Source organism: Sceloporus occidentalis, unplaced genomic scaffold, assembly GCF_023333645.1.
Source record: "Sceloporus occidentalis isolate IW3139 unplaced genomic scaffold, rSceOcc1.0.p SCAF_1, whole genome shotgun sequence".
Taxonomy (NCBI): Eukaryota; Metazoa; Chordata; class Lepidosauria; order Squamata; family Phrynosomatidae; genus Sceloporus; species Sceloporus occidentalis.
In genome coordinates, this window is record NW_028316981.1 from 131,444,994 (window position 1) to 131,472,993 (window position 28,000).

Here is a 28,000-nt window from a genome sequence, read left to right on the forward strand (position 1 = left end):
TGGTGATGGGAGCTCATGCGGCACTCGGCCACGAATTTATGTACTTGCATTTGCAAGTTATACAGTGCTTACGTTCAGGAGAGCGTTATCATTAGCCCAATTCAATGTTCTCCGTACAGCAGTACTGGAAGCGAAATATAGGAAAATCCCCCATGAACTCCAATTTTGACCTTGTGATGCTGGAGCAATAGAAACTATAGCTCATGGTTTTTATATATATATATTATTGTCAATTTTACAAGGACATTCACCTTCAGCTGATCACCCCTCTTCTAACCAAATTTCCTGGACGCACTGATGCTTTTTATCTAAACCGTTTGCTGGACAGTCAAAATCAAAGTGTTATACTTAAGGTAGCAAAATCTTGTTACATGATATGTGAAAATACGCTCTCAGATCATTGGTAACAGCTGATGTTAATTGGCAGAGACCAGTTCTGATTTCCTTGTTTCTGATTTGTTTTAATAATTGTACGTTATTTCTTTTATATATTCTATATTATATTTTATATTATATTCTTTTATATATTTTATATTATATTAATATTATTTTTATACTGGTCCATGACTTGTTGTCGTTGTTATTTGCATGCTTTCGAACTACTAGGTTGGCAGAAGCTGGGACTGGTGGATAGGAGCTCGGTCCCATCATGCAGCAGCTGGGCTTCGAACTGCCAACCTTCCAGTCTTGCAATCAACAGAGTCAGGGTCTTCACCACTTGAGTCATCGCATGGATAAGGAGGAAGATGAAGGTAAAGCAGCAGCAGCAGCAGCTGGAGCTGGAGCTGGAGCTGGGTCTAGCGACCCCTAGAGGAGGCTGGGCAGAGTGCTCTGGGCGGAGCGATGGAGAGGAAGTATAGAACGCAGACAGACAGAGCAGTGTTGCAAGTTGCAACCTTTGCTCCTGTGCCAGCAGCAAGGCTTGAGAGTGGGCACTGGCCCTGCTCTTCCTGTCTGGGTCCCTTGCCCTTTGCACACTTCCCTACTGCAGGCCAGCCCCATGGAGGGACCCAGAGATCCCGACCTGGGCTCCCTGCTGGCAGCTGCCCGGGGGTCTTACAGAAGGACCTTTGGGGCGGATCCCAAGATCGCCGCCTCTGCTCCTGGAAGGGTCAACCTCATCGGGGAGCACACCGACTACAACCAGGGCTTCGTCCTCCCCATGGTAAGAGAGGGCGGGGGGGCGGTGCATAATAATAATAATAGTAATAATAATAATAATAATAATAATAATAATAATAATAATAGGTGGGGAAAGGCTTTTGCTTTGTATTTCTATTTGCAGCCTTTTGGAAGTAGCCCCCCTCCTCCCCACCCATCCACCCCTTTGGTTCCCAACTTTTAGTCCTCCAGATGTTCTGGACTTCAGTCCCCAGAATCCTCGACTGTTGGCCAAGCTGGCAGAGGCCTCTGGGAGTTGGAGTCCAAAAGACCTGGGGGAAACCAAAGGTTGGGAACCACCTGTTCCCCAAACTGTGCCCATTATTATTATTATTATTGTTATTGTTATTGTTATTATGCTTTATGTATATGAGATGGGAAGACTTCAATATTTAGTATATATAATTGTAGAGAGTAGAGTCTAAATCAGTGGTTCCCAACCTTCCTAATGTCACGACCCTTTAATACAGTTCCTCTTGTGGTGGTGACCCAAACCCATGAAATTATTTTCGTTGCTACTTCATAACTGTAATTAAATAGGTGTTTCCCAGTGGTCTTAGGCGACCCCCATGAAAGGGTCATTCGACCCCCAAAGGGGTCCCGACCCACAGGTTGGGAACCACTGGTCTAAATGGACATATAGCATCCCTGGTACAGAAAGGGGGCCCAGGGTAACAGATAGCTGATAAGGAAAGAATCGAGTATGGCCACATGTACCTTAAGCGTATTTTAATGTATTCATATATCTGCACTCGGATTGTACGAAAACTTCTATATGTTTAAAGTTTTGCTATGGCCAATGAAATGTATTAGAAGGGCCTCTTTGTTTGAACCCCTATAAAAAGAGCCATTTTCCTTTGTTCTGGGCTCCAGGATTTCTTGAAATGTTGTTGTTATTGTTGTTGTTGTTATTATACTTTATTTATTTAGCGCTGTAGATTTACACAGTGCTGTACATACAAACAATAAAATCGATAAAAATAAAACCTGCCAAAGGCGTACATTCTACAAAATCCATATTAAACAACAGATAATAATACAAGATATAATTAGATAAAAAAGGCAGACAACAAATTAAAAAGATCAAATATCAAATCAATACAGTATCAGATAACAATGGGATAAATGTGAATTCCTTCTGGAGCGACTGAGTTTTAGACTGAGTTTTCATCTGATCGTGGTCCCTTCCTTATCTGTTCTGTCAAGCTGAAGTTGCTGTGGACTGGTGAGAGTAGTACTCAGCCTTGACTAGGATCTACAACATACAGAGCGCTGTAAATTTACACAGGGCTGTACATACGATCAGTTACAAATAGAGTAAAACAAAATAAAATAAACCGGCCCAAGGTGTACATTCTATTAAAATAATTTAACAAAATACATATTAATATATATTAACATTAAATAGTAAAATATTGCAAGCCAATAAAAATAAACCTATGATAACAATCAAGTGCCCTTTAAGACATTTTGGACTTCCGCTCCCAGAAGCCTCAGCCATGTTGGCCAGTAGTCTGGGATTCTGGGAGCTGAAGCCCAAAATCCTCATTAAAGGGCACTGTTTGGGACCCACTGACTTAAAATCTTTTGTGGTCTATCCCATCCTAATTGCAAAGGAAGATCCAGGCACTGCAAAATGGAGGGCATTTGAGAAAAATTGACGGCATGGCCAAATAAAAGCTGAAAACACCCATACAATTAAAAATCTGTGATTCTTAAGTCCAAAACACACACTTCAGAAATAATCCTGTTTGAGACTGCTTTAACTACCCTGGCTCAATGCTAGGCTATTCTGGGAACTGTAGTTTTGCGTGACATATCACACTACATTCTCATAGTGCTATTCCACTTTGATTGCTCTGGCTGCCTCCTGTTGCATTCTGGGGTTTGTAGTTCAGTGAGGCCTAAGAGATCTCTGGCTGAACATTCTAAATGCCCCTCCATAAACTGCAAATCCCAGAATGCAACAGGAGGCAGCCAGATCAGTCAGAGTGGAATAGCAATGCTTTAAAAGCATAGTGTGATAATCTTTCTGTCAGAGAGAGCTTTGGTGCCACAATAAACTATTAATAATAGTAACAACAATAACAATATTTATTTATTTATATTCCGCTTAATCTCAGGGAATCCAAGCGGATTACAGCAATTCCCAGGATTCCCTAGGACTAAGCCAGGGCAGGTAGTCTCAAACTGGATTATTTCTGCAGTGTGGTTTGGCCCCTTGTCATTCTCAAAATGGAAGATCTTCTGGAATTGCTCCTGGACAGTAGGTTGAAATGTTTGACTTGTCCTGGAAAAGGAGGACCAAATCTGGTGACCTTGATTATATGGAAATAGAGGATGGGGGCAACTCTACCTTTCTGGTCTCTTCCAACTCTGTGATTCTCTGAATGAGCAACAACAACCCATACATGGAACACCTCCCATCCCTGCATTAGGTAACATTTCCCTCATGGGATGGGTCAATGTCGGAAAAGCAGAGTTTATCGTGTTGTTGAAGGGTATCCGATACTGGTGCTGTTTGAGTGCCGGTCCCTGACAAATTTCCAAGAAAAAAGACACAGTCATACCCAATAGGTACAAATTTAGTGCTGGTCCCTGGCACATTGGAGTGAGGCAAAATAATAATTGTGGTTCCTCCACATCAGATAGCCTGAGAAGCCCTGCCCTGAGCTATCCCTTAAAAATATTTACCTGGAGTCCTGTCATACTACACAGTTATAGCACTATGATTCCGCTTTAGCTGCCATGACTGCATCCTATGGAATCCTGGGACTTGTAGTTTGGAAGCCCCGGAAAAGCTCTCTGGCTGAGGATTCAGCTGCCAGTCCCAGGATTTCATAGGATGCAACATGGTAGTTAAGGTGCATTCATAGTGCTGTAACTGAGAAATGTGAAAAGATGTTCAGGGTATATTTTTACCTAATCAAAATGAACCGCTGAGCATATCCAGGGGTAGCCATGTTGGCCATATAGCAAAGCATGTATCATCCAAAACCCACAAGACAGTGGTATCTTTATTGGGCCAACCAAACTGCACATTATATGTTTTGCAAGCTTTCAAAGCTTCACTGGCTTATCAGGCAAAGGAGTTAAAAATGATATAGGAGAAAGAAAAGGGAAAACATTGATGATGTTAGACATAGCCCTGCATTTGGTCAAGATGTTGTGGTTGTTGTCCTCAGTTCAAGATGGTGTGGAAGGGTATTTATGCAGGTAGGTTCCTCCTCCTCCTGGCTGTGTGGCTGCTGGGAAATTCAGTCCAGAAAGTAAACATTAAATTCCATTGGCAAGACAAAAAAACGATTGCCTTTGAGATCTAGTTTGTTTTGAGTCCTTGGTTGTTGTGTGCCTTCAAATAATTTCTGACTTATGGCAAGCCTATCTTGGGATTTTCTTGGCAAGATTTTGTTCAGAGGAGTTTTGCCATTGCCTTCCCCTGAGGCTGAGAGTGTGACTTGCCCAAAGTCACCCAGTGGGTTTCACGACCAAGCTGGGAATCGAACTCTGGTTTCCAGAGTTGGAGTCCAGCACACAAACTACTACACTACACTGGCTCTTTGTGAGGTTATAAGCCCCTTTGTTAGGAAGACAGCCTAATTTGTATGGAATTTGTGTGGAATAGCTCCTGGAGTCACACACAACTAAATAACATATGGTTTTATCTACTGCAAAGCAGAAAATGTCACATGTGATTTAAAACCAGTTTAGTCAGGTATTATACCATTGGTCTTAACCTGGCCCATTGAACAGAGTGAACCATTTCTTGTCTAACACAGATTAGTGTTTGTAAAGTTGAACCTGGTAATTAAAATGTCTTCCTGTTGCAAAACATTTATAATTTAGGGAGGAAGTGTCCCAAAAGCTTGAGCAAGAATCAAGAGTTTCCTCTGAGCAATAAATATAGCCTTCTGGATTGGGGTACCTCCACCTGAAGATACTGAATTTGTTTGCATTTGCCTGTAGTTCTTAGATTCCCACTGCCTTATTAAAATTATTAGAATTTAAAGCACCATTTAGAAGGCTGTAGGTTGAATGAAGTCAGATTAGGGTTGCCATAAGTCAGGACCTCCAAATGTAGGACAAATGCAGGACAACATTTTCAAATGTAGGACACATTTTTTAAAATGGAGGACACGTGAAACAATTGAGGCTTTTTTAGAAATGTTAATATAAATGCATGTTTCTTAGGCATGATCAAAATGGAGGACATTTTGACATTATTCGTAGACAGATTGCAGAAATGTACTTCCCTTTCTGGCCACCCCCCTCTCCCCATTCCAAACAGCACATTTGGGCATTGAACATGGCTTTATTTTAACATTGCCTCTTGCATATTTCAGAGGCTTATTCCACAACCAAACCCTTTGGTCAAGGGACTTTGGTTTTTCTTCATTTTGACTTGTTTTGTCTGTATTCCTCCCCACTAAATAAAGAAGACATGAAATGGAGTTAATGGGTACAAGTTGTTAAACAAAAAAGTCTTGTGAGACTCTGTAGGCAAGAGGTGCACCATGTTAAGAACTGCATTAAGCACACTTAGGCTGCTGCCACACTGCTTTCACTCTCATCACTCCATCCTATGGAATCCTGGGATTTGTAGTTTGTTGTGGTGCCAGGGCTGGGCTTTGAAATCTCAGGCATAAGAGAGGCAAAAGGCTTGGGCTGCATCAACACTGGAGAAATAATCTGGTTTGAGACCACTTTAACTGTCTTGGCTGAATGCTATGGAATTCTGGGAATGGTGGTCTGTTCCAGCACCATAGCAGAATGGCAGTTAACCCCTGGAAAGCTCTCTGACCAAGGTGACCAATGCCCTCACCCCAAAATGTAGGGCACCCAAGCAAAAAAATGTAGGACATAGCCAAAGATAAAAGCTAAAAACACCCATGTAATTATAAATCCATGCTTCTTAGCCATGATCCAAATGGAGGACATTTTGAAATTTGACAGAAGAGGACATGTCCTGGAAAAGGAGGAGGATGCCTGGTCACCTTGTCTCTGGTCCAAAATACACTGCAGAAATAAAACATAGCTGAACTGAAATGCCCAGAGTTCCACACTGAGGAAATAATCCACTTCGAGAGTGACTTAACTGTCCTGGGTTAGTGCTGGGGAATGCTGGGAATTGTAGTACACTGTGGCCCCAGAGCTATCTCTGACAGGGAGTCCCATAACCCTCCAAACATAGTTGAACTGCAGTGCCCAGAATTCCTCCCCAGGTGCATCCACACTGAGGAAATGGTCCAGTTTGAGACTGCTCAGTGCTGGGGAATCCTGGGAATTGTAGTCTATTGTGGCCTCAGAGCCATCACTGACAGAGAAGTTTCAATGTCTCCCAAACACTAGCATTCCCAGGATTCCCTAGCATTGAGTTAAAGCAGTCTCAAAGTGGGTTATTATTCCTGCAGTGTGTGAGAGAGATATAAAAGCTAGGGACTGGATTCATTTGGAGGATCTCTGTGTCCAAAACACACTGCTTGGACTGCCAGGGCTCAGTGCTATGGAATCCTGGGAATTGTAGTTTATTGTGGCACCAGAGCTCTCTGACAGAGAAGGCCAAATGCCTCACAGACACCAGAATTCCAGAGCATTGAGCTTTGGCAGTTAAAGGGGTCTCAAAGTGCAGGGGGGGGGGGGGAGAGAAAAGCCAGGGAGAGTGAATGAGAAGCTCATCTTGGCTGTGGCTACTCTGAGAGGAGGAGGAGGAGGAGGAGGGAGGGAGCCAAGGGAAGTGGCCAGGACCATCAGCCTCCTCTCTTCCACTGCAGACTGCTGGCAAGAGGCTCTGCCCCCAGGCAACACCTCCTCTGTGGACCATTCAGCTTCCTTTTGTCAAAAGAGCTCTGGTGCCATAAGAAACTACAATTCCCAGAATGCCATAGCACTGAGCCATGGATGTTTAAGGGGGGGGGGGTCAAACTATTTCTGCAGCCTTTTGCTACCCCAAAGCCTTCTATTATTTACCAGCAACTTGCAAGGCAAAATCTCTTCCTTCACCAAGCCATTGAAAACCAACCCAAATAGAGAGCTGATTGCTTCTTTCCCATTGGTCAGCTTTGGGAGAAATTTGCATATTACAAGTAAAGGTGTTTAGGGCCTCAAAAACGATCCTGTGATAAAAAATTACAAGAATACTGAGTGGTATACATTTAAAAGATGAGGCATTTAGACTCCCAGGGAAACAGGAACCATTTATGGCCTTTTTTTTTTCTCACTGTAACCTGAAAGTAATGCCTCTTGCAGGGTATATATACCAAGTGGGCTGGCAATAGCTCTGAGTGGCAGATGTCTTGAAGCCCTGCTCTCTAGGCTAAGCCAGGCAGGGAGGCGGGGAGGGTGGCACACAGCCATGGGGAGGGCTGGAGCTGCCTCCAGGGCCTTGCTGGGGGGGGGGGGAGGTCCCGGGGGAGGGGCCAAACCAGGGTGGGACTGTGTGGCCCCGCCTCAAACGGGGAAAGTCCCGCCCCCAGGCGGGATATGGCAACCCTAAGTCAGATAGATGTTGAAAGATGGAGTTTATATTGTTCTTGCCCATGGCCTTTGCTCTACTCTTAGGTCTCCTAATTTTCAGAAGACTCTCACACTTTTCTCCCTTTGCTTCATGTTACCTCCCAGAACACCTGTGTGATATTACCTTCTTTTGTTCAGATCCCACTTTGAAAGCTACTTTGTTCTGTGAAATTTTGGCACCACCTACTTGTTGCCATTGTAGGAATATTTGGTATTTATATCAAGTAGAGTGAGCCAGCATGGCGTAGTGGTTTGAGCATTGAATTGTGACTCTGGAGGCCAAGGTTCAGTTCCCATCTTGGCCATGAAATCCATTGGGTGACTTTGGGAAGTCACATGTTCTCAGCCTCAGGGTAAAGCAATGGCAAACCTCCTCTAAATCTTGCCAAGAAAACCCCATGATAGCCTTAGGGTCACCATAAGTTAGAAATGACTTGAAGGCACACAACAACAACCAGCAGCAGGGTTAGTGGAATATGAGCTTCTGGTAGAAACTGGGGGAATTATTCTCAATGTTCTTGTAAGGTTAAAAAAATCAGCTTAAGTATTTTCTCAGGAAGAAGTTGGCTATACTTGGCTACAACTTACAAAAGAAGTTGGCCTCTGCTTGGTTACAAGAACCCCTTAAACCTGACTCTCATGTGTGTGTAAGCTAGCTGCCATTATTGGGGTTGGAGCCTCAGGGATGTTCTCTTCCCAGAGAAAGGGAACAAAGAAGGAACAAAGGAAAAGGCTTAAGTACATAGGCCAAAGAAAGAGATGGAAAGGATGGCATTACTTAAGACTCCCCTCAGTGCCTCTTTGCTCCCAACAGCTTTGCTGCAGTGGTTGCATGTAGCTGGACTTCAGTTCCCATCCTTCTTTCCTGTTGGCTGTGCTGGCAAGGATTGATGGGATTTCCAGACCATCAACATCAGGAGGGCCACAGGATTCATACCCCTGGTCTAGCTGCAGTTACAGCCTGAACCTGGTGTCCTAAACATATTTACTAGACAGTAAATTACCTTATACCTTTTACCTTTAAACTCTTCTGAGCACAGGCATTTTTTGCTTCTAAGTAAATATACATAGAATTGCACTATGAGTGGTCTAGTCACTGCAGACCATTTAGCTCATACCAATAACTTATCTTGTGAAATTTGAACTCGTGTGACTGAATCAACCATGTACTGTACTGTTTCCCTTTTTCCCCTCTTCTCTCCATCCCACCTACTCAGCCAGAAATGATATGCTTCTACATTGGTTTATCTCAGTGACCAAAACCGAGGCACATCCTTCATAAGTCAGTGGAGCAAATCAAGTAATAGGTGTAGGAAAAAAATTCCTTGTGACTGGATTTGAGAAATATTGGCATAGAGAGAGCCGATGTGCTGTAGTGATTCAGAGTGTTTTGGGAGATCTAGGTTCAATTCTGTGCTGGCCCATAAAATTCACTGGGTGATGTTAAACCAGCCACATTCTTTCAACCTGACCCGTGTCACAGGTAGGAGAGTCATGTGCACTGGTCTGAGCTCTCTGGAGGAAATGAGATATCAATTGTTCTTCTGTTGTGATATCTGCATGTTTTTTTTCTGTTCTTTATTTCCACTTACCATATATACTTGACTATAAGTCGAGAGCAGGTTTTGAGGCCAAAATTATGTATTTTGCCATGACCTATGGTTAGGTCAAGGGTAAAACTTGGAGGCTTCTTTAGTGTGTGTATGAGGCTTTTTCCTTCAGCGTTTCAGCTTTCGTTTCATCCTTCATTCCCCAGACAGTGGGTGGGAGAGTGACTCTGTTGGTTTAAAAGCAACCAGTCACCCAGAACCCTTTCTGCTTGGTGCAAGAGAGAAATAATCTGTCAACTGTATGGAGAAATCTGAAAGAGCTGCTATCAAATTAACATACTGACCTGTAAATAAGTCGACCTAGGATTTTTGGGTCAGTTTTTGGGCAAACATTTCTCAACTTATAGATGAGTATATATGGTAATTTGTGGTCATGATCAACCAATGGTGGTAAAATGCCATTTGAAAGATAGCTTTCACCAAACCTTTGCTCCTGTTTTAGACTTTGAGAGATTCAGTGACTGTCTCTTCCATCAGGCCTTGCGGATGTATACAGTGATAGTTGGGAGTCCAAGAGAAGACAAAGTAATATCCATCATCACAACAGCTGAGGAAGCTGAAGATCCTAAAAAGGTGCAGTTCCCAGTTCCAGGGGAAGGGCTTGTCTTGAAACCTGGAGAACCACGCTGGGCTAACTATGTCAAGGGGGTTGTCCAGCATTATAAAGGTAAGATCTTTTAGGAGAGGTTCAAATGATCCCTGGATCTTTTCAGAAAGAACCTTAAGACCTTTTTCTTTCACCAAGCTTTCCCCCCATGAGATGTGATATTATGCCCTCTCCCCCTATTGTGTAACGGTTTTCACAATGTTTTTGGATCAATCCAACCAAGCTGGCTGTGTAATAGTTTTTAATATGATATTTTTTACATTGTTTTTATTGATATGTATGTATTTTTATGTTGAATTTTAATCTGTATGCCGCTTTGATCATCGCGGAAAAGTGGGATAAAAATAAAAAACTATTATTATTATTATTATTAAGATCTGAAGTTATTGCAGTCTTTGGCAAGTATAAGAGAAAACAAGGCCATGGTGATACACATGGGTGGAAAGGTTCAGACCTTCCCCCTCCTCCAAGTGGGAACACTGTATGGACCAAAGGTATAAGAGGATATGATCAGCTTCAAAATATACTCATTAAAGGTGATGTGATAGCGTAAGAGCATCACTCTGACATGGGGATAATGCCTTAAAACTTTCCAGATAATGTGGGCAGTGTTTTTAGAATGCTGGTATGGGAGCTCTGGCCACTCTTTCATTTTAAAAGGACAGAGGAGAGGCATGCAAGGATGTCTTAGCCCTGGAAGTAAGACTTGTTATGGAGAGGGCGGAACTACTGTTGCTCAGTGGTGAGCAGAAAGTACTCTGTACATGTGCAGAAGTACTTTCTTACCTAATTTAATACCTCTTCCTTTATAGAAGGGGCATGTGGTCAATTGCTATAAATGTCGATTGGCACAGCTGGGTGGTGAAGGGTGAGACTATAAAATCAACAGTTCTTCTAAGCCCCCTTACCTGCCTTCAAGTCACTGAATGCAGCAAACAAACAAAAAACAATGGTCTGGTTCATGTGTAAGGCTGAGGCAGGATTTAATGTTATGGGCACAAGCGTTTGCAAGTGTGAGTGAGACCATAGCCTTGCAGGCTCTCTTTCCACAGGGCTGGGAGAGGGAACAAGCTGTGATTCAGTTTCATTTTCTCCAGTTCCCATTGGGTATGGACCAGGAGTCATTGTTTAAAATAAGCTATATAAAACAATACAGCCATACAATTTTGAGTTTGTTGTTGGGCAATTTAAGCAGTTGATTCAAGTTTCTTTTAACTTGTGGGAGGAGAAGAAGATAAAGGGATGTGTGCAAGCTCAGTGCTTCACTTATGGTAAAATAACTTCATGCCCATAATTCTGAACCAGCGCTGGACAAAGTGTGGCCCTCTAGACATTGCTGAACTGCAGCTCACATCACATCTCTCATTGACTGTGCTGAACAGGGACTGATGAGTGTTGCATTCCAGCAACATCTGGAAGAGTGTCTTTAGTCTACTCCTTTGCTTAACCACAGTTTAATGCCCTGTACTAATTAAGTTAGACATGTACTAATTAAGTCAGATCCTACAGTTGGACACAACTAGACAATCTTGTCAAAGGTGAAAGCTTTACCTTTACCTTTTTACTAATTAAACCAAAACTATGGCTTGGTCCAGATGGACATGAAAGGATGCCCTCGTCACGTGCGAGGGGCGTCGCTTCTAGATGCTCCTCGCCCCTCACACGTGACAAGGACGTCAAAATGGCGGCGCCCTGTACAGATGGGCACCACCACCGTTACGTGGCAGAAGCATAGCATCTGCATGTCACGGCGCCATTATGATGTTGCGAGTGCGCCATTGGCATACTGCAACGTCATAATGGCGTCGCAAGAAGAACCCGCTTTTTGCGGGTTCTTTTTGGTCTGCAGAGAAGTCCTGTGGTCTGGAGGCTGCGGCTTCCCTGCGGACCCAAACTAGATGCCGGGAGACCGTCCTTTTTGGACAGTCTGTCCCGCACCTATATATCTTTCCAGTGAAAACAGTCAATCTTGATATACAGTTGGCCCTCCATATCTACAGATTCTGTATCCATGGATTCCACTATCCATGACTTATATTCACACACACACAAAAAGAAAATTCCCAAAAGCAAACCTTGATTTTGCCATTTTATGCAAGGTACACAAATTTCCTGTGCCATTCTCCATAATGGGACTTGAGCATCTATGAATTTTGGTATCCATGGCATGGTGGTCCTGGAACCAAATCTCAGTGGATACTAAGAGCCCACTCTATCTAAAACTGTGTCTATAATAAATGGATTTATTTTAATTTTAATATTGTTTATTTATGGCAGGACTGGGGAACTTGTAGTTCTCCAGATGTTGATAAACGATTGGTCCCATCATTCATCACTGTTGATTAGATTGACCAGGAATTGGAGTTCAAGGGCACAGGTTTCCCAGCCCTGGTATGAGATGTTTCTGCCCTGCCTTTTCCAAGGCAGCCACCATATCAAGACAATAAATAAATAAATAAATAAAAATTGCAAAAATAAAACACTTGATGTAAGCAAAGATCTTCACTTTCTGTTTGAGAATAATGGCAGGAAATAAGCATGTTTGTCATCATGAAATGCAGACTTATACATGTCGATTTAGAAGTAAATGGATGGGGGGGGGGGAAATCTGACAAATTGTGGTACATGCTCTTGGTTAAAACCTTCCAAATGTTTCTGGTTTGAGACTATGAAATAAATAATTGGGGGGGGGGGAGAAAATCAGCTACTTAACTGATGCCTAAGTTCCGTTATCTGTGCCTAATCTTATCCGTGTCATCATTTTCTGACAGAGTATTTCACACTGAGTACTATTTCTCTTCATCATGTCTATGCTAGAGTTAGCATTTTTGTCCTCATTAAAAAAAAAGTTATACTCATACTTTTGTGTGCAGTTTAGTCTGCTTGTTGCTCCCAATGTTTGAATTATAAAAACAGCTTCATTTATATGTCGCTTCATACTGAATTAGCAGTGTCTAAGCAGTTAAAAACTGTAAGCTAATTGCCCCCAACAAGCTGGGTACTCATTTTAGTGACCTCGGAAGGATGCAAGCCTGAGTCAAGCTTGAGATCTGACTGGTATTGAACTTGCAACCTTATGATTTTGAGTGAGTGACTGCAGTACAGGCATTTAACCACTGTGCTACCAGTGCTCATATTATACAGTTATATTTATTTCTGGAGTCAAAGGCTTTCATGGCTGGCATCCATAGTTTTTTGTGGGTTTTTTTGGGCTATGTGGCCATGTTCTAGAAGAGTTTCTTCCTGACGTTTCGCCAGCATCTGTGGCTGGCATCTTCAGAGAAAGATGCCAGCCACAGATCCTGGCGAAACATCAGGATGAAACTCTTCTAGAACATGGCCACATAGCCCAAAAAACCCACAAAAAAACTATATTTATTTGTTGTTGTGTGCCTTCAAGTCGTTTCTGACGAATAACAATCCTAAGGCTAACAGCTATCACAGGGTTTTGTGGGGTTGAGAGAGCGTGATTTATCCAAGGTCACTTTGTGAGTTTCCACGGCCAAGCAGGGAATCAAACTCTGATCTCTAGAGTTGTCAGTGCTCAAAACACTACAGCACACTGGCTCTTCTATTTATTTATATCCCACATTTCCCTTAGTTTGGCACTCAAGCCAGTTTACAACAGTTAAAAGCAACATAGTAAAAATATGTTATTAGTCTGCAATTCCCATAAACCTCAGCCAGCATAACCAGTGTGGTGCAGGATGATGATTTGCTTTCAAAAAGTGGGAGGGCCAGTGTGTTGCAATATAAAATATGGTATGTTGTATACTAGTGTGCATTATATACTAACATAAACCAGTATGTTGTGTCTGCAGTATAGTCAGTAAACAAAATGTGATCCTGAGTTTTATGCAGGTAGTTGGAGCAACCTTTAAGAAGGAACTGTTTGCTCAGTTCACTGTGTTATCAGCTCTTCAAAGTGACATATCCATCTTATGGGAATACAATGAGTCTCTTCCCCTCTTTCAATGTGTGTGACAGATGACTGGTGGTTATGTGGTGCCCTTAGGGATATTTAAAAAAATCTGTGTATCCTGGTGTGTTTGCTGAAAGTGGATGTTCTGTTCTGTTGCTTTTCTGGCCCCCTGTAGCTGGCCCTCTCCCAGGCTTTAATGCTGTTATAACCAGCAGTGTTCCACTGGGTGCTGGTCTTTCGAGCTCAGCCTCCTTGGAAGTGGCTACATACACTTTCCTGCAGCAGCTGTGTCCAGGTAAGAATTGTTCTTGGATTTCTTTTACTGCTAACCACGTTCACTCAATAGAACTGGAAGGGGCCATAACTCAGTACCAGAGCACTATCCTGGCATCCAACTGGTTCCAGTTTAAATCCCTGGCATCCCTGATGACAGCAAGAGCTGGGAAAGACCATTCTCTGCCTGAGCTCTTAGATTAAAGGCCTTTGGGATAGTTTTTGCACTGCAGCACTCATAAAGCCTCTCAGCATGGCTGATGACAGTTACCTTCCAACAACTTGTTATAGAGAGTTGTTGCCACCCAAAGTATTGGCCTTTAGGGACAAACAAACATTCTGACTGGATGAAAGGCAGCTTCTGTGTCCCCCCCCCCCCCCTTTTAAAGTATCCCCCTGGTAGCTTTTGGAAACAGACAGGTAAAGTCTGTGTTTCTTTCATCTAATCCAGCTGTATTCTCAGCCTCATTCTCAGCCTCATTTTTCAGAGAAAGTACATATAATGCAAACTCAAGCATAAAAGAACTGATCTACTGGTCACTGTCTCTCCTCCTCATCACAGATGATAGGGATCCAGTTGCTAAGGCGTTAGTATGCCAAAAAGCTGAACACACCTTTGCAATGATGCCTTGTGGAATCATGGACCAGTTCATCTCTGTGATGGGGACGGAGGGCCATGCCTTGCTGCTGGACTGCAGGTGAGGACATTATCTTAGCCTTGATGCCTTTCAGTTTACTTTAATAAGCTGAAGCCTGATACAATCAGAGCTTACTGGCAGATCTGCAAATAGCTAACACTAGAACAAGCCATTGGTGTAAAGGAGGATTTTCTTGAACATACTGATAGTTAAGGGATGCCAGCAATCCATGCAGCACCACCAAAACTAAAAAACTTATACAATCTAAAGGACAATAAATGTTGGAGGTGCCACAAAGATATAGGCCCACTGTGCCACATAATGCCCACTGTGGCCGTCCATAATAATAAAGAAGTACTGGGCAAAGATACATAAGGCAATTTTAAAAAATTAAAATTCAGTTTCCTATGGTACCAGAACTCTACTTATTAAATATAACATCACCTTTAAAAGCAACAGATGAAAACTAATATTGGCACATGCTACTATACTTAATAACTGTGGTCAGGCTGATGATAGCTAAGAAATGGAAAAGTGAAGAATTGTCATCATAGAAAATTGTATACAAAAAATAAATGAACCAAGGGAAATTGACAGATTAACATATATGGTTAACAATAAATCATTGACAAAACTTGAAAGAAGGAGGTCACCAATTTTAGATTACTGGGAAGAGACATGGGGTATAAAGAAGAAATTGTTAAGAATTTGAAATAACCAAGATTAAAATATTAAAGAAAATCGACAAAAAAGGAAACAAAAATCAAACAAACATCAAAAGACGAAAACAAGAGATAGTAAAAAGCAAACAAAAACGAAACAGGACTCCAGTATTAACAAAGATAGCCAAGGAGAAAAACATTGATGAATCAACAGAAATGCTAACCTAAGGGCAACAGAGATGCAGAGGAGGAGCATAAAATATGTATCACACTATATTATTTGTTAACATTTAAAAAGATAAGGAATATGTTGTAATATATCAGATTTATTTCAAACGGTAATCAATAAGAGTGTAACTATAGTTTGAGAAGGGGATTATATAATATCGGAAAGAAATCTGTACAGCAGAACATAACACATGGAAGTGATAGAAGAAAACCATTATTGTAAAAAAATGTGAAAATGCTGGAAAAGCTTGAATTTTATTTTTATTGTACTAATTAAATGTAATTAAAAATAAATAAAGGATGCCAGCAATGTATTAAAACCAAGAAAAGTTTATCAGTGTTCCATCGTCTGCAAGGGCTGCTGTGTCACAGTAAATGACTATGAATGTTCCCAGGCATATGTGCACATTTCCCAACCTGGGGGACAGACAGGGTATAGCTGTCTGTCTGGGGCTATTAAAATGGTGCCAGAGTCACTAAACAACAACAAGCCATCTCCTTTCCCCCACAGCCTAAAAATGGGAGAGGGATGAGCAAACTATCTTGCAGTCTAATTAAGTTCACACACTTTTGGACTTCAGACCCTTTTTATGCTGGGACTTTTTCACACTACACAGTTATAGCTATATGATGCCACTTTTGCTGCATCCCATGGAATCCCGGGTTTTGTATTTTGGTCAGAGGCACCAGAAGAGCTGGTTGAGAATACTAAAGGCTCCTCCCTCCATTGGAAATCCCAGAATTCCATAGAATAGTGCCATGGAATCAGAGTGTTTAAATGCTTAGTGTAAAAGGTCATTGCAGTGCTTAGCTGCAAGAAGAGCTTCAAAGCGTTCTGCTGCCAAAGGAATAACCTGGAAGAGTTAAAGTTTGGATTACATAGTCTGAATCCTTCAGACTAGGGGATGCTGGGATTTTAGTTCCCAAATGAGCTTTCTCAAGCTCTAGTCAAGAGGTCCAGGGACCCTACTACTTTTTAAGTTGGTAGGGGCGCATTGTCAGTCATTGTTGTTACCAATTGACAAGTGGCAGATATGTTTTGATAACAACACAGTATGTTGTATTAAAACAATCATCATCATCATCATCATCCAGCTGAAGATGATATCAATCTGAATACCATGAAAGCAATAACAAAATATAGTATTGATCATTTAATACGCTTCTGGTTGATAAATCCTGAGGGGGCTCAACTGTAATAGGAGTCCTAGGGACCTTTCCCACTTACCAGAAAATCTGTTTCCTGAATTGATTCCTGAAACTGGTTCTGAAAAAACATAGTTCCCACTATGTTTGTGCAGGTTTCAGGAATCGGTTCAGAAATCAGCAAGTGGCGGGGGGCAGCTTGATGGCCCGTCCCATCTCTGGCCTCTCCTGGCCCCAAAATCACCAGCCCAACCTCCTTACTGGCTTCTTTGGCTGCTGACTGGCTTCCTTGTTGCCTTTCCCGCAGCCAGGGAGGCTGAAAGGAGGTCGCAGAGAAGCTGGGGGGGGGGGGGGGAGCCAGCAAGGAGGTCGCAAGGCATCAGACTTCTCTGTGACCTTTTTCTGGCCTCCCTGGCTGCAGGAAATTTTTTTAAAAATGCAGGAAAGCCAGTCAGTGGCCAAAGAAGCCAGTAAGGAGGCTGGGCTGGGGATTTTGGGGCAGGAGAGGCCATGCAATGCCAGCTGGCCCCGCCGGGCTGGGCGGCCAGTAGGAACCAGAGCAGATTCAAATCCGATTCAAATCTGCCTGGTTGCCACTTGGGCTGAATCAATTTATTTCTAAATAAATTGATTCAGCCCCCAGAACACCCTGTTTTCCCAGCCTCTTTTTGACATGGATTAAATGGGCAAAAATGGTCAAAAAGCATGGTCCTCCTTTCTGAATCGATTTCTAAAATCAGATTCAGTGGGAACCATGCCCTTTTAACCCAGATCCTGATCCCGATTTAAACGTAGTGGGAACAAGGCCCTGGTGGTACAATTTGCCTGATCATTACGGAGGGACTCAAACTTGCAGCTTAGTCTCAGGATGGGGGTCTTGAGTACGCCTCATCTCCCCTGTTCCAAGGCCCATGAAGATGTCTCTCTGGCCTAAAGTGTTTATAACATAAAAGATTCCTAGAGAGGTTCAAAGGGTCTCTCCTCCCAAACTGGAAGACTTTGTGAATGTGGGTAACAGAGTTGGCCCAGTTTCCTACTACTGATGCATGCTTTCTATCTATGCATTCAGTAGTCATATGCCTCCTATCTATGCATTCAGTTGGCCTGTTTTTGTGTTAGAGCATAAAATTCATCCTTGTGGGGGGAACCTCCTGGCCTGAACAGGGTCCTTTCCTTGTATACAGAAGCCCTGTGTGCATCATGAGACCTCTTCAGAAACTCTTTGGCATGCAGATAGTAAGGGTGTAGAGGAGAAGAGAGGCCATTCCATGCAGTCCTACAGATCTCTTCACCACCATGTGTTCTTCTTCCAACATGTGAGAGGGTTTGTCTGAACCCTTCTTCATTGAGGAATGTCAAAGAGGGAAAACATTTCTGTCAATATTGTGAAAATATAAACATGCACCCACAAGCAGAATCACTCAGATTTCAGAAATGTTTAACATTTAAAAACCTCATATCTTTGACATGATATTCTGTGATCTTGTGAATGCAGGTCACTGGAGACTTGCCTAGTACCTCTGGCTGATCCAAATGTACTTGTTCTCATCACCAACTCCAATGTACGACACACCTTGACAGGCAGCGAGTACCCCACCCGTCGGCGCCAGTGTGAAGAGGCTGCAAAGGTGCTTGGCAAACCAAGCTTGAGAGAAGCAACTATGACAGACTTAGAGAGTAAGTCTTGTTTTAAATATATATAATTATAAATATAAATATATACTTTTAGCCCTAGATCAAAAGGGAATGGACAGGAAAGGGTCAATGTTTTTCATTCATGTACAATGTATCTGAATTTATATTTTACCACAGCTTCTTCTAAATTGGGGTGGGCAAGTACATGGAGAATGGGATGAGGACAGATTTCCCCCCCTGTGGTCACTACAACCCCACTCCCAGCAATGCTAAATATCTCTGACTTTTTTGTTACCATTTTGAGAGTGACTAGAGAGGCAAATGGAGGTATTTGAGATGAGTGAGGTTTTGTGCAATGGGTGTTTTTTCACATGTTTTCATTTGTCTGGGGATTTTCTGGAGATTTTCTGTTGGGAGCTTCAAGAACCACAGAAGTGTTTTCAGAGGCTGTACTCTGCCCACTCCTGTTCTCAAGGGTATAGTTTGAAATTTGGGTTGCTCCTCAGGGAGACTTTCTTAGTCGTGTCTACCTACCTGAATGGTTCATTCCCTGCCTCCCTTCCTAGAGGTGAAGGGCCTTCTTAGTGAGGAGGTGTACAGGCGAGCCAGACATGTCATTGGAGAGATAGAGCGCACTACCAGAGCTGTGGAAGCACTAAAATCCATGGACTATCAGACATTTGGACAACTAATGGTGGAGAGTCACAACTCCTTGAGGTAGGTTGACACCTCAGAGACAATTACACTGTATACCTATCCACAGATTCTTTATCCAAGAATTCAAACATCTATGGCTTGAAAATATTCAAATTAAGTAGAAATTCCAAATGGCAAATGATTTTGCCATCTTATATCAGGGGTACCATTTTAATATGCCATTGTATTTAATGCAACTTGAGCATCCATGGATTTTGGCATCCATGGGGTGTTCTGGAACCAAACCCCAGTGGATAACAAGGGCCCACTGTACAAAGAATGTTGTGGGGTGTTTTTTTTTTTTTTTTTTTTGCCTTTTGTATTATTTTAAGGTCATTTTTCAGAAGAGCCATTTTACACATTATTCTAGATGTGAGTGCATTTTGCTGTGTGTATACATGGCCTGCAAGCCATAACGACTCTTTGTCAGCACAGGTCTACCCAGTGCACTCAGTGCTTTACATATAATTGTAGACTGATCTTTAGTGAAATTAGGGGTTCTGTTTATGAATTGCATCATGTGTGCAGAACTGGTAACCATTCAACTCTGTACAGTATAGTGATTGTAATGTTAAGAAACCTATTTTCAAGTCACTGCTAAACTGTTATATTTGTTCTGGCTCAGGATCACATGAGACTATTGATTCTAAACTACAAATTTATAGTTTTCTTTTCATTTATCTATTTTGAGCAAGATAATTCAGTCATTCTGTAAAAAAGTATCTCTATTATAAGGATATTTCCATTATTTGTTGTGTGCCTTCAAGTCATTTCTGACCTACATTGATTATAAGGCAAACCCGTAATGAGTTTTTCTTGGCAAAGCTTGTTCAAGGGAGTTTGCTATTGCCTTTCATTTTAGAAGCTGAGTGTGTGTAACTTGATTGATCAGGTTAACAGATTGGCAGGGAAGGGTTGGTATGGTTTGGTTGAAATGTGTTACCCTTCACTTTTGTTGGCAGTGATAGCCTTCCATCCACTGACCTCTCCTCTCCTGCACCTCCAGGGATGACTATGAAGTCAGCTGTCCAGAACTAGATGAGCTGGTTTCTGCTGCCATGGAGATCCCTGAAGTTTATGGAAGCAGAATGACTGGTGGTGGGTTTGGAGGTTGCACTGTTACGTTACTTGAATCTGGAGCAGCAGAGAAAGTTCTGAGGCATATAAAGGTATGTGGGGGACTACATGACATGTTACCATATGGCAAATTACTTGGCATGTTATCATAATTTGCATCCCAAGTGGACAGAAGTATAGTTTATGAGATCTACTCAGGGGAGCAGGAATACACATAGAATTAAGAAAGGGGATGATTCAGAGCACACGGTAAGTTCATTTGCAGTACCAAAAGTGAGCTCATAGTAATTCCATCCACAGATCCAGTTCAATTAAGCAATCTAATGTGGTATGAGGGGGATGGGGTTCTTCTTGCTGTTGGCATGGGAAGAATGTTCATTTAGTAGGATGAGTTAAGCTCATCTACACGGTCTTCTTGTTGTTAAACATGATGAATCTCCACACCTCCCTTTTATGATGTGGAGCTCTTCAGTGGTTAAAATATGATGATGTGACATTTAGTTTGGCCCTTGGGAAGTACTATCTGATGACAATATGTCTAACACAGGCGTGGGCAACTGTTGGGGGCCAGTGGACACATTGGCCCTTTGTGGGCCATACATGTCTTGCCTCTCACCAATTGTTTTTTGAAAAAACATTTTTGCCCTCAAATGCCCACCCCAAACTCCTAGGGTGATAGGGGAGCAATATTTTTACATTTTTGGCCTTTTCTGGGACCAGGAGAGACCTTTTTTCTACAGGAAGTGCTCTAGAAGTCAAATCTCAAGGTCATCTCCTATTGGAGAAATGCTCAAGAGGGACAAATCTGGGGGAATGTTGGGTAAAAAAACCTCATCCCCCCCAATTTTTTGGGGAAACATAAGGGCCACAAAAACAGCTCTGGAGCCACTTTAGGCCTGCAGTCTGCCCTTTCCCTATCCCTAGTCAAGCAGCCAGGGCAACCTCCACTCTGTGGTACTAGTATAACCTGCAGTGCAGTATGTTCCATGTAGCCTGCCAGATTCCTCCTAACCTTATCTCTTCTAGTGACTGATCAGTCCTTAAAGGTCAGGGATTCTCCCTCCCAGGTACAATGAGGCTTTTGAAAGATCTTCATTGGTGTCAGCGGTTACACTGGCAGAGGTGCAGTATGTGAGAGTGAGCACAACACGACCAGTTGCATCAGGGATGCATACCATCATTGGAGTGGTCTAGCAGCCCCCAAATATTAGAATTCACCACTCGAGCCAGAAAAAGTTTCCCACACCTGACTTCTAGAAATTGTGGATTAGCTTTATTACAGTCCACGTGTTGCTCTGAAAGCTCTTTTTTTGTGTCTTGATATTGTACTTTGACTCATCCAAACAATTATAGATTGTAATCTTTGTTTTTTATTGCTAGGAAAAATACAGTGGAAAAGCCACTTTTTATTTCTCAACACCTTCTGGTGGAGCTAAAGCACATCCCTTGCCTTGACAAGAAACTCTTGCCATCCATACAAGGATATGCTGCTGCTACTCTGTTATCAGGGACCAGAAGAATTTAGAGAGCTCCAAGCAAGTGTACCTAATCCCTGTTTGCTTGGGATAAAGACCTCAAATTCATTTACTAAGGAATTTATTTTGACACCTTTCATTAATGTCATTAAAAATATATCAGTTTTACAAGTAGTGTTTTCCTTTCCTTCTTAACATTTGTGGGAGAGGATCTGCTCTTCATCTGATGTCAGAGAAGGCCTAATTTGCTCTGCTGTTGTGTAGCACAAGACCTCCTCTCTCTGTTTGTGTGTGTCCATTTGTGAAAAAGCTAATGATTGTGATCTATGAAATAATTATTTGTTATGCTGTCCACACCTAAGTCCTTCCACTGCCAGTCTGCAGGGCTGAAGGGCGGGGTATAAGTACTCAAATAAATAACCAAACAAACAAACAAATAAACAAAGAGGCATCCAAAAGGATGGGTTTAGGTCCTCTGACCATCCAGGAAAGCTGGAGATTTCATGATCATAATTTTATGTCTAACATTAGTGACTATAAAGAACAACTCAAATCCACGAAACAGCTATACCTTTATTGGGCCAACCAAAATGTACAAAATACACGATGAAAGTTTTCAAAACTGCAGTAGCATTGTCATCAAGCAAAGTTGTTAAAAATCATACAGGTGAAAGAAAAATATGACGATGTTAGAGTCACAGGCCTGCATTTTATCATGATGCTATTGCTATTGTTGTTATTGTCAGTTAAGATGGTATGGAGGGATATCCACACACGGAGAGGCCATTTCTCCCTTTTGGCCATGTGAACTCTGGGAGACAGAGTGGTCAAGTCCACTTTAAACTCCATTAGCAACACAAAAAGATACATCCTCTGAGATCCAGGCTTTACAGTTTGTTCCTGCCTTTGCCCAGAACAGAGCAAATTTGGGTCTTCTTCTTTACTACTTTGCTTAGCAGCTCTTTGTCTGCTTCTCATGTCTCCTACTTCTTTTGGAATGCATGTGCTTTGAAAAACATTTTACAACTCTTGTAGCTAATGTGGATCTAAAACTTTTATCCATATTAGCAAAAAAGAATCAGGGCAAGGTTGTCCCCTTTCACTCTGCCTTAGGTGGCTAAAACAATTATCTAGAATGCTGGAATAAAAGATATTGAAAGAAGCCAAATATTTTTGTAGATTATATTATGCTCTTTTTTTCAAATTAGTTAAAAGTCATCCAAGGTTTGAAGAGAATTCTCTGTGTAATTTTCAAATTTATATAGGGGTGAAAATAAATTATTTTCAGTGTTCTCTGCAACCTTCTATTATAGTTTTTTAAGATCCAGCATAAGTTACAAAATATATCAAACCTAAATCTGAAAAAGTGACCTTCAAATACCTGGGTATTATTATTCCTAAAAACTGGAGAGAACTAATACACAGAAACAACTACCCTTTCCCAAATACTGGGAAAATTTTATGGGAACAGGACCTGAAAATAGGCATATCTAAACTTTAGTGAGAAAAAAATGTGGAGGAAACCTTGCTTCAAGTTCATTTTGGTGTAATTATGAGGTAGTGCCTTTAAAGTAATTCACAGGGGAGATCTTTCTCCAGTAAGATTATCTTTGGCCCAGTAAATTCTGCCTCTGTTGGAGCAGGAGTTGACCACTACTGTTATTGTTGTTCTCTGGGTGAAATGAATCTCTTCAATACATCATTTCATTATTATTAGTTACAACCTGTCTAGAAATTTCTCACAGTTGGAAGAGTCTCAATAATCTGAGCATAGATAACTGGATATATGTTTTAAAATGTCTACAGCTGTCTCTGAGAAGCTGATAACACAGAAAGCAATTAGGACAGAAAGCAAGGACAGTTTTATAGGTATCCATATATGAACAGTTTATCAACAATAACTCAGTTTTTCTAAGATCACATATACATACTTTGAAGTTTTGGAAAGCTTTCTCTGTCTTATACAGACTATAAAGTTCTTGTTGAAAGTTACACGTTATTATTGCCTTCAGGACACATTGTGTCATAAGAATGAAGAAACACAATGGAGGCACTTAGATGTTAGGAACTTTGTTACAGACCTATGGATAATAGTTTTTTTATTTTGTTATATTAGTTTTGCTCTGTTCTTTTTGGCACTATCTTATACAATAAACATTGATGAGAGTAAGCGGGGTTTAGGAGAAGCATGTTTAAAAACACCAACCTTGTGGACTGGTTTTTCTGTCCCACTCCACAGAGGAACCTGCTAAAGCAGGGTTTCTCAACCAGGGTTCCCTAGGGTTTCACAAGAGGTTGTGAAAGGTACTGTAAGAGATTGTGATTAAAAAACAAAACTTTTTTTAAAATTGTAAATATATTAGCCAGAATGCTGTTGTGGACTCGTGTATTTTTAAGTGGGAATTAGAATTGGGTCGTTTTCATAATGTCCATATCCAACAGAGGACTGTTGTAACTTTACTATGCAGCAGAGCTGGCAAAGTGATTGTTGTACAATGAGACCAATGCACATTGATCCCATTGTACATCAGACATCAGTGTGCATTGGACATTCTTGCTGGCATGCTGATACGCATCTTCACAATTAATTAATGGGTTTTCTTAGCATCTCTGTTATGTAGCCAAGTATACATGAAGTTATATAACATAGATGGTAATAAAGGATTCTGGTGAACAATTTTTATTTGGGGTTCCCTAATACCTGAAAATTATTTCAAGGGTTCCTCCAGGGTAAAAAGGCTGAGAGAGGCTATGCTAAAAAGTTTCTGGATCCAAAAGGAACCACATAGCTGTCCAATCTGACAACATCACTCCCACGTTTCTGATGGTAAGTCTTCTTCCCCACCGTTTAGTGATCTCAGGAGACTTGCTAACAAGAACTGAGAAAAATCCAACCAGGGCCCTGAAGAATAGAATTATGTTTCTTTAATAGAAAATTTTCTCCTGCATGCTTCTGAATCCATTATTACTATATTATTTCTTCATTTCCCACCTTTTTCCCAATAATGAGAGACATAGCAGTTTACAAAAACCACATGTGGCCCCCAGCTCCTTTTTGTCTATTTGAAATTTGGTGGCAGACTGCTATAGGAGCAGCTTGGAAGCTTAATTATGGGGAAAGGAGATGATGGTGCAGAAATACGCTGGCACAAGCAATGTGGAAAGCTCTTATTAGAGATGACATGGAGTAGTCAAAGACTTACACAAAAGCAGCTAGCCAAGCCTGCTTCAATTTTCTCGAAAGCAGAAGTCAATCCCTTGAGCTGAGAGAAAAGGCAGACCCCTCACTTCCAAACTGAAGGGAAACCTTGTTGTTATCACATTTGCCTTTTCCTTCTTTGCATCTTGCAATAAAATCAGTCTAAGAAATTTTAAACTCTGTAAATAATAATGATTTTAAAAGCCTAAAAATATAAAAAGCAATTTACAAAGTGAAAAAAAATAGATTAAAACCCCTTGAAATAGGCTCAGATGATTTAAAACTATGTACATGCAAGAGTTTATATAAAACCAATTAGGCCCTTCAGGCTTTATTGAACAGCCATGTTTTCACTTGGTGCCAGAATGGTGTCAATTGTGTCTCCGGGTGGAGCCACAACAGAGGAGGCCTACATAATGTCTTGTCCTGATTGATGACTTGTCCTGACTGATGGGATGTACAAGAGGGTCCCTCCAGAAGACCTTAAACTTGGGCAGGCATGTACAGGGAGAGGCATTCCTTCAAGTATCAAGATCCCAAACCATTTAATACCTTAAATGTCATTACCAGCACTTTGAATTCAGACTGAAAGGGTATTATGAGCCATTGCAACTCCTTTATAACTAGTGTTGTATGATTTCTGTTTGTTTGTTTCTAATAAGTTAGAGTTCTCCACCTTTTTGATCAGAGTAGAATCTCCAGCATTTGTTTGTCAGGGAGAGGTGACTTACGTCTTTGCTGGGCAGTACTTTTTGGCATTGCAATAGCTGGCGCTTCAGCTAGGGTTGCCATAAGGCAGGACCTCCAAACCGGGACAAATGTAGGACAAATGTAGGGCCACATTTTCAAATGTAGGACACGTTTTTAAAAAAGGAGGACACATGAAAAAATTGATAATTTTTTTAAAATGTTAATATAAATGCATGTTTCTTAGGCATACTCAAAATGGAGGACATTTTGGCATTATTCCTAGACAGAAGGCTGAAATGTACTTCTCGTTCTGGCCAAACACCCCCCCCCCCTCAAATTCTATAAGAACATTTCCCACTCCCAAGCTAGCATTTGCAAGATCACAGGCAGTCCCTTGTGCCACTGAAAACTACATTTCCCACTCCCAAGCAGCCATAGCATTTGCAAGATCACAGGCAGTCCCTTGTGCCACTGAAAACTACATTTCCCACTCCCAAGCAGCCATAGCATTTGCAAGATCACAGGCAGTCCCTTGTGCCACTGCAAACTACATTTCCCACTCCTAAGCAGGCATAGCATTTGCAAGATCACAGGCAGTCCCTTGTGCCATTGCAAACTACATTTCCCACTCCCAAGCAGGCATAGCATTTGCAAGATCACAGGCAGTCCCTTGTGCCATTGCAAACTACATTTCCCACTCCCAAGCAGGCATAGCATTTGCAAGATCACAGGCAGTCCCTTGTGCCATTGCAAACTACATTTCCCACTCCCAAGCAGGCATAGCATTTGCAAGATCACAGGCAGTCCCTTGTGCCATTGCAAACTACATTTCCCACTCCCAAGCAGGCATAGCATTTGCAAGATCACAGGCAGTCCCTTGTGCCATTGCAAACTACATTTCCCACTCCCAAGCAGGCATAGCATTTGCAAGATCACAGGCAGTCCCTTGTGCCATTGCAAACTACATTTCCAACTCCTAAGCAGGCATAGCATTTGCAAGATCACAGGCAGTCCCTTGTGCCATTGAAAACTACATTTCTCACTCCCAAGCCTTCTTAGCAATTCCCCCCTTCCTCCTTTTCCTTGCCCCCTCCAACCCCCCCAAACCCCTCGCCCCCTCTTTTTCCCAGGTATGTCTCAACTTAGGAGGGATTTATGGGACAGATCCAAAGCCTTTTTTCTTTTCTAATGGGGGCAAAGCCTTGAGAAGCCCTGGACCCCTGAGAAAAAGAGGCGGGGGGCTTAGAGAGAGGAAGAAAGGGAAAAAGAAGATGAGGAGGGGGAAGAAAGGAAGAAAAAGGAGAGGAGGAAGAGGAGGGGAGGAGGAGGAGGAGAAGAAAAACGGAATAATAATAAGAAGAGAAGGAGGTGAAAGAGAAAGAGAAAGAGGGGAAGAACTAAAAGCAGCTTGCCTGAATCCAAATTCCTCCCTGGTTGGATGTTGGATGTTGCCCAAATAAGGAAGCAGAGGGCTGGCCAATAGGGGCAGGGCAGTGCAGCAGACCCCGCCCCTGCTGGTTTCAGTCCTCCTGCTGCTGCTCCAGACAAGCTGCACAGGCAGCACTCTATAGAAGGCAGGCAGCAGCCCTGGGAGCTCAGAGTTGGGCAGCCACCCGGGAATGGGATGGGACCGGGCACGCCCCCAGGGGGCGGGAAAGTCCCGCCCACCGCCGTGAAATGGCAACCCTAGCTTCAGCACTATCATTCATTCTTTCCCCCTTGTCCTCTCCATTGCACTTTCTTTTCAAAAATAAAAAATAAAAACAAATTTAACTGTGTGTGTGTTCCACAGTGGAAACTGGCTTCCAACGCCCTGACAACTGTACACCCTTGCTTATGCCACATTGGAAGGATTCATCATGGTGTAAGTACCAATATGCCATTTCCCCCCTTGCTGAAATAATATATATGAAGAGGTTTTTAGGAGAAAATGTTGATACTGAGCCCAGCATATTTCAGTTGTCCAGCAGGACTCAGAAGGAACTGGAGTCCAGGAACAACCTTGGCTGGCTCCATGAGTGAACACAAAACTGGAAGCAGCTACAACAACATCCTACAGCATTTGTAGCCTTCTGGCTGCAACTGAAAATATTCTTATGCCATCAGGCTTTTGAAAATTGAGTGGGGTGGGCTTTTAATGATCTGCTGTTCTTTTTCATGTTTTATGGTCTGTTTAATCCTTTAAACATTTTAAACCCCCCCCCCCCATGTTTACAGTTTTAACTTATTATTAAACTTATTATTATTAACCAAGATTGTTTAATTGTTTTTTAAATAACCTAATACTTTTATCAAAATGTTTGTAAAGCTTATAATCTGTACTGTTTTAGATATGTTGTTAGCTGCCTTGAGCCCCATTGTTGGGAGGAAGGCAAGACATAAATGAATATAAAATAATAATAATAATAATAGCAATAACAACAATAATAAGAGAAGTGACCAGCGGGGTCCCACAGGGCTCTGTCCTG

General features: G+C 41.9%; 1 protein-coding gene across 3 annotated transcripts; it reads left to right on the forward strand.

Annotated features, from left to right (window-relative positions):
* Positions 1 to 882: 882 nt before the first annotated feature.
* GALK1 (galactokinase 1) lies at positions 883 to 27,744 on the forward strand. Of its 3 annotated transcripts, XM_089536038.1 has the most exons (9): positions 883 to 1,165; positions 9,762 to 9,951; positions 13,989 to 14,108; positions 14,649 to 14,784; positions 18,256 to 18,437; positions 18,962 to 19,112; positions 20,098 to 20,260; positions 27,325 to 27,396; positions 27,492 to 27,744. In XM_089536038.1, the coding sequence occupies exons 1-9, from the start codon at positions 1,001 to 1,003 to the stop codon at positions 27,552 to 27,554; spliced, it is 1,242 nt and encodes a 413-aa protein (XP_089392164.1). In that variant the 5' UTR covers positions 883 to 1,000; the 3' UTR covers positions 27,555 to 27,744. The 3 variants fall into 3 exon arrangements, with proteins under 3 accessions (XP_089392164.1, XP_089392181.1, XP_089392173.1); XM_089536055.1 differs by lacking the exon at positions 13,989 to 14,108; XM_089536047.1 differs by lacking the exons at positions 27,325 to 27,396; positions 27,492 to 27,744 and adding an exon at positions 21,549 to 22,066.
* Positions 27,745 to 28,000: the final 256 nt, after the last annotated feature.

Coding starts and splice junctions, on each gene's coding strand:
- GALK1 (XM_089536038.1), top strand. CDS start 1,001: ATGGAGGGACCCAGAGATCCCGACCTGGGCTCCCTGCTGGCAGCTGCC. Junction 9,952..13,988: donor GGTTGTCCAGCATTATAAAG/GTAAGATCTTTT, acceptor GGCCCCCTGTAG/CTGGCCCTCTCCCAGGCTTT. Junction 20,261..27,324: donor AAGTTCTGAGGCATATAAAG/GTATGTGGGGGA, acceptor TGTGTTCCACAG/TGGAAACTGGCTTCCAACGC.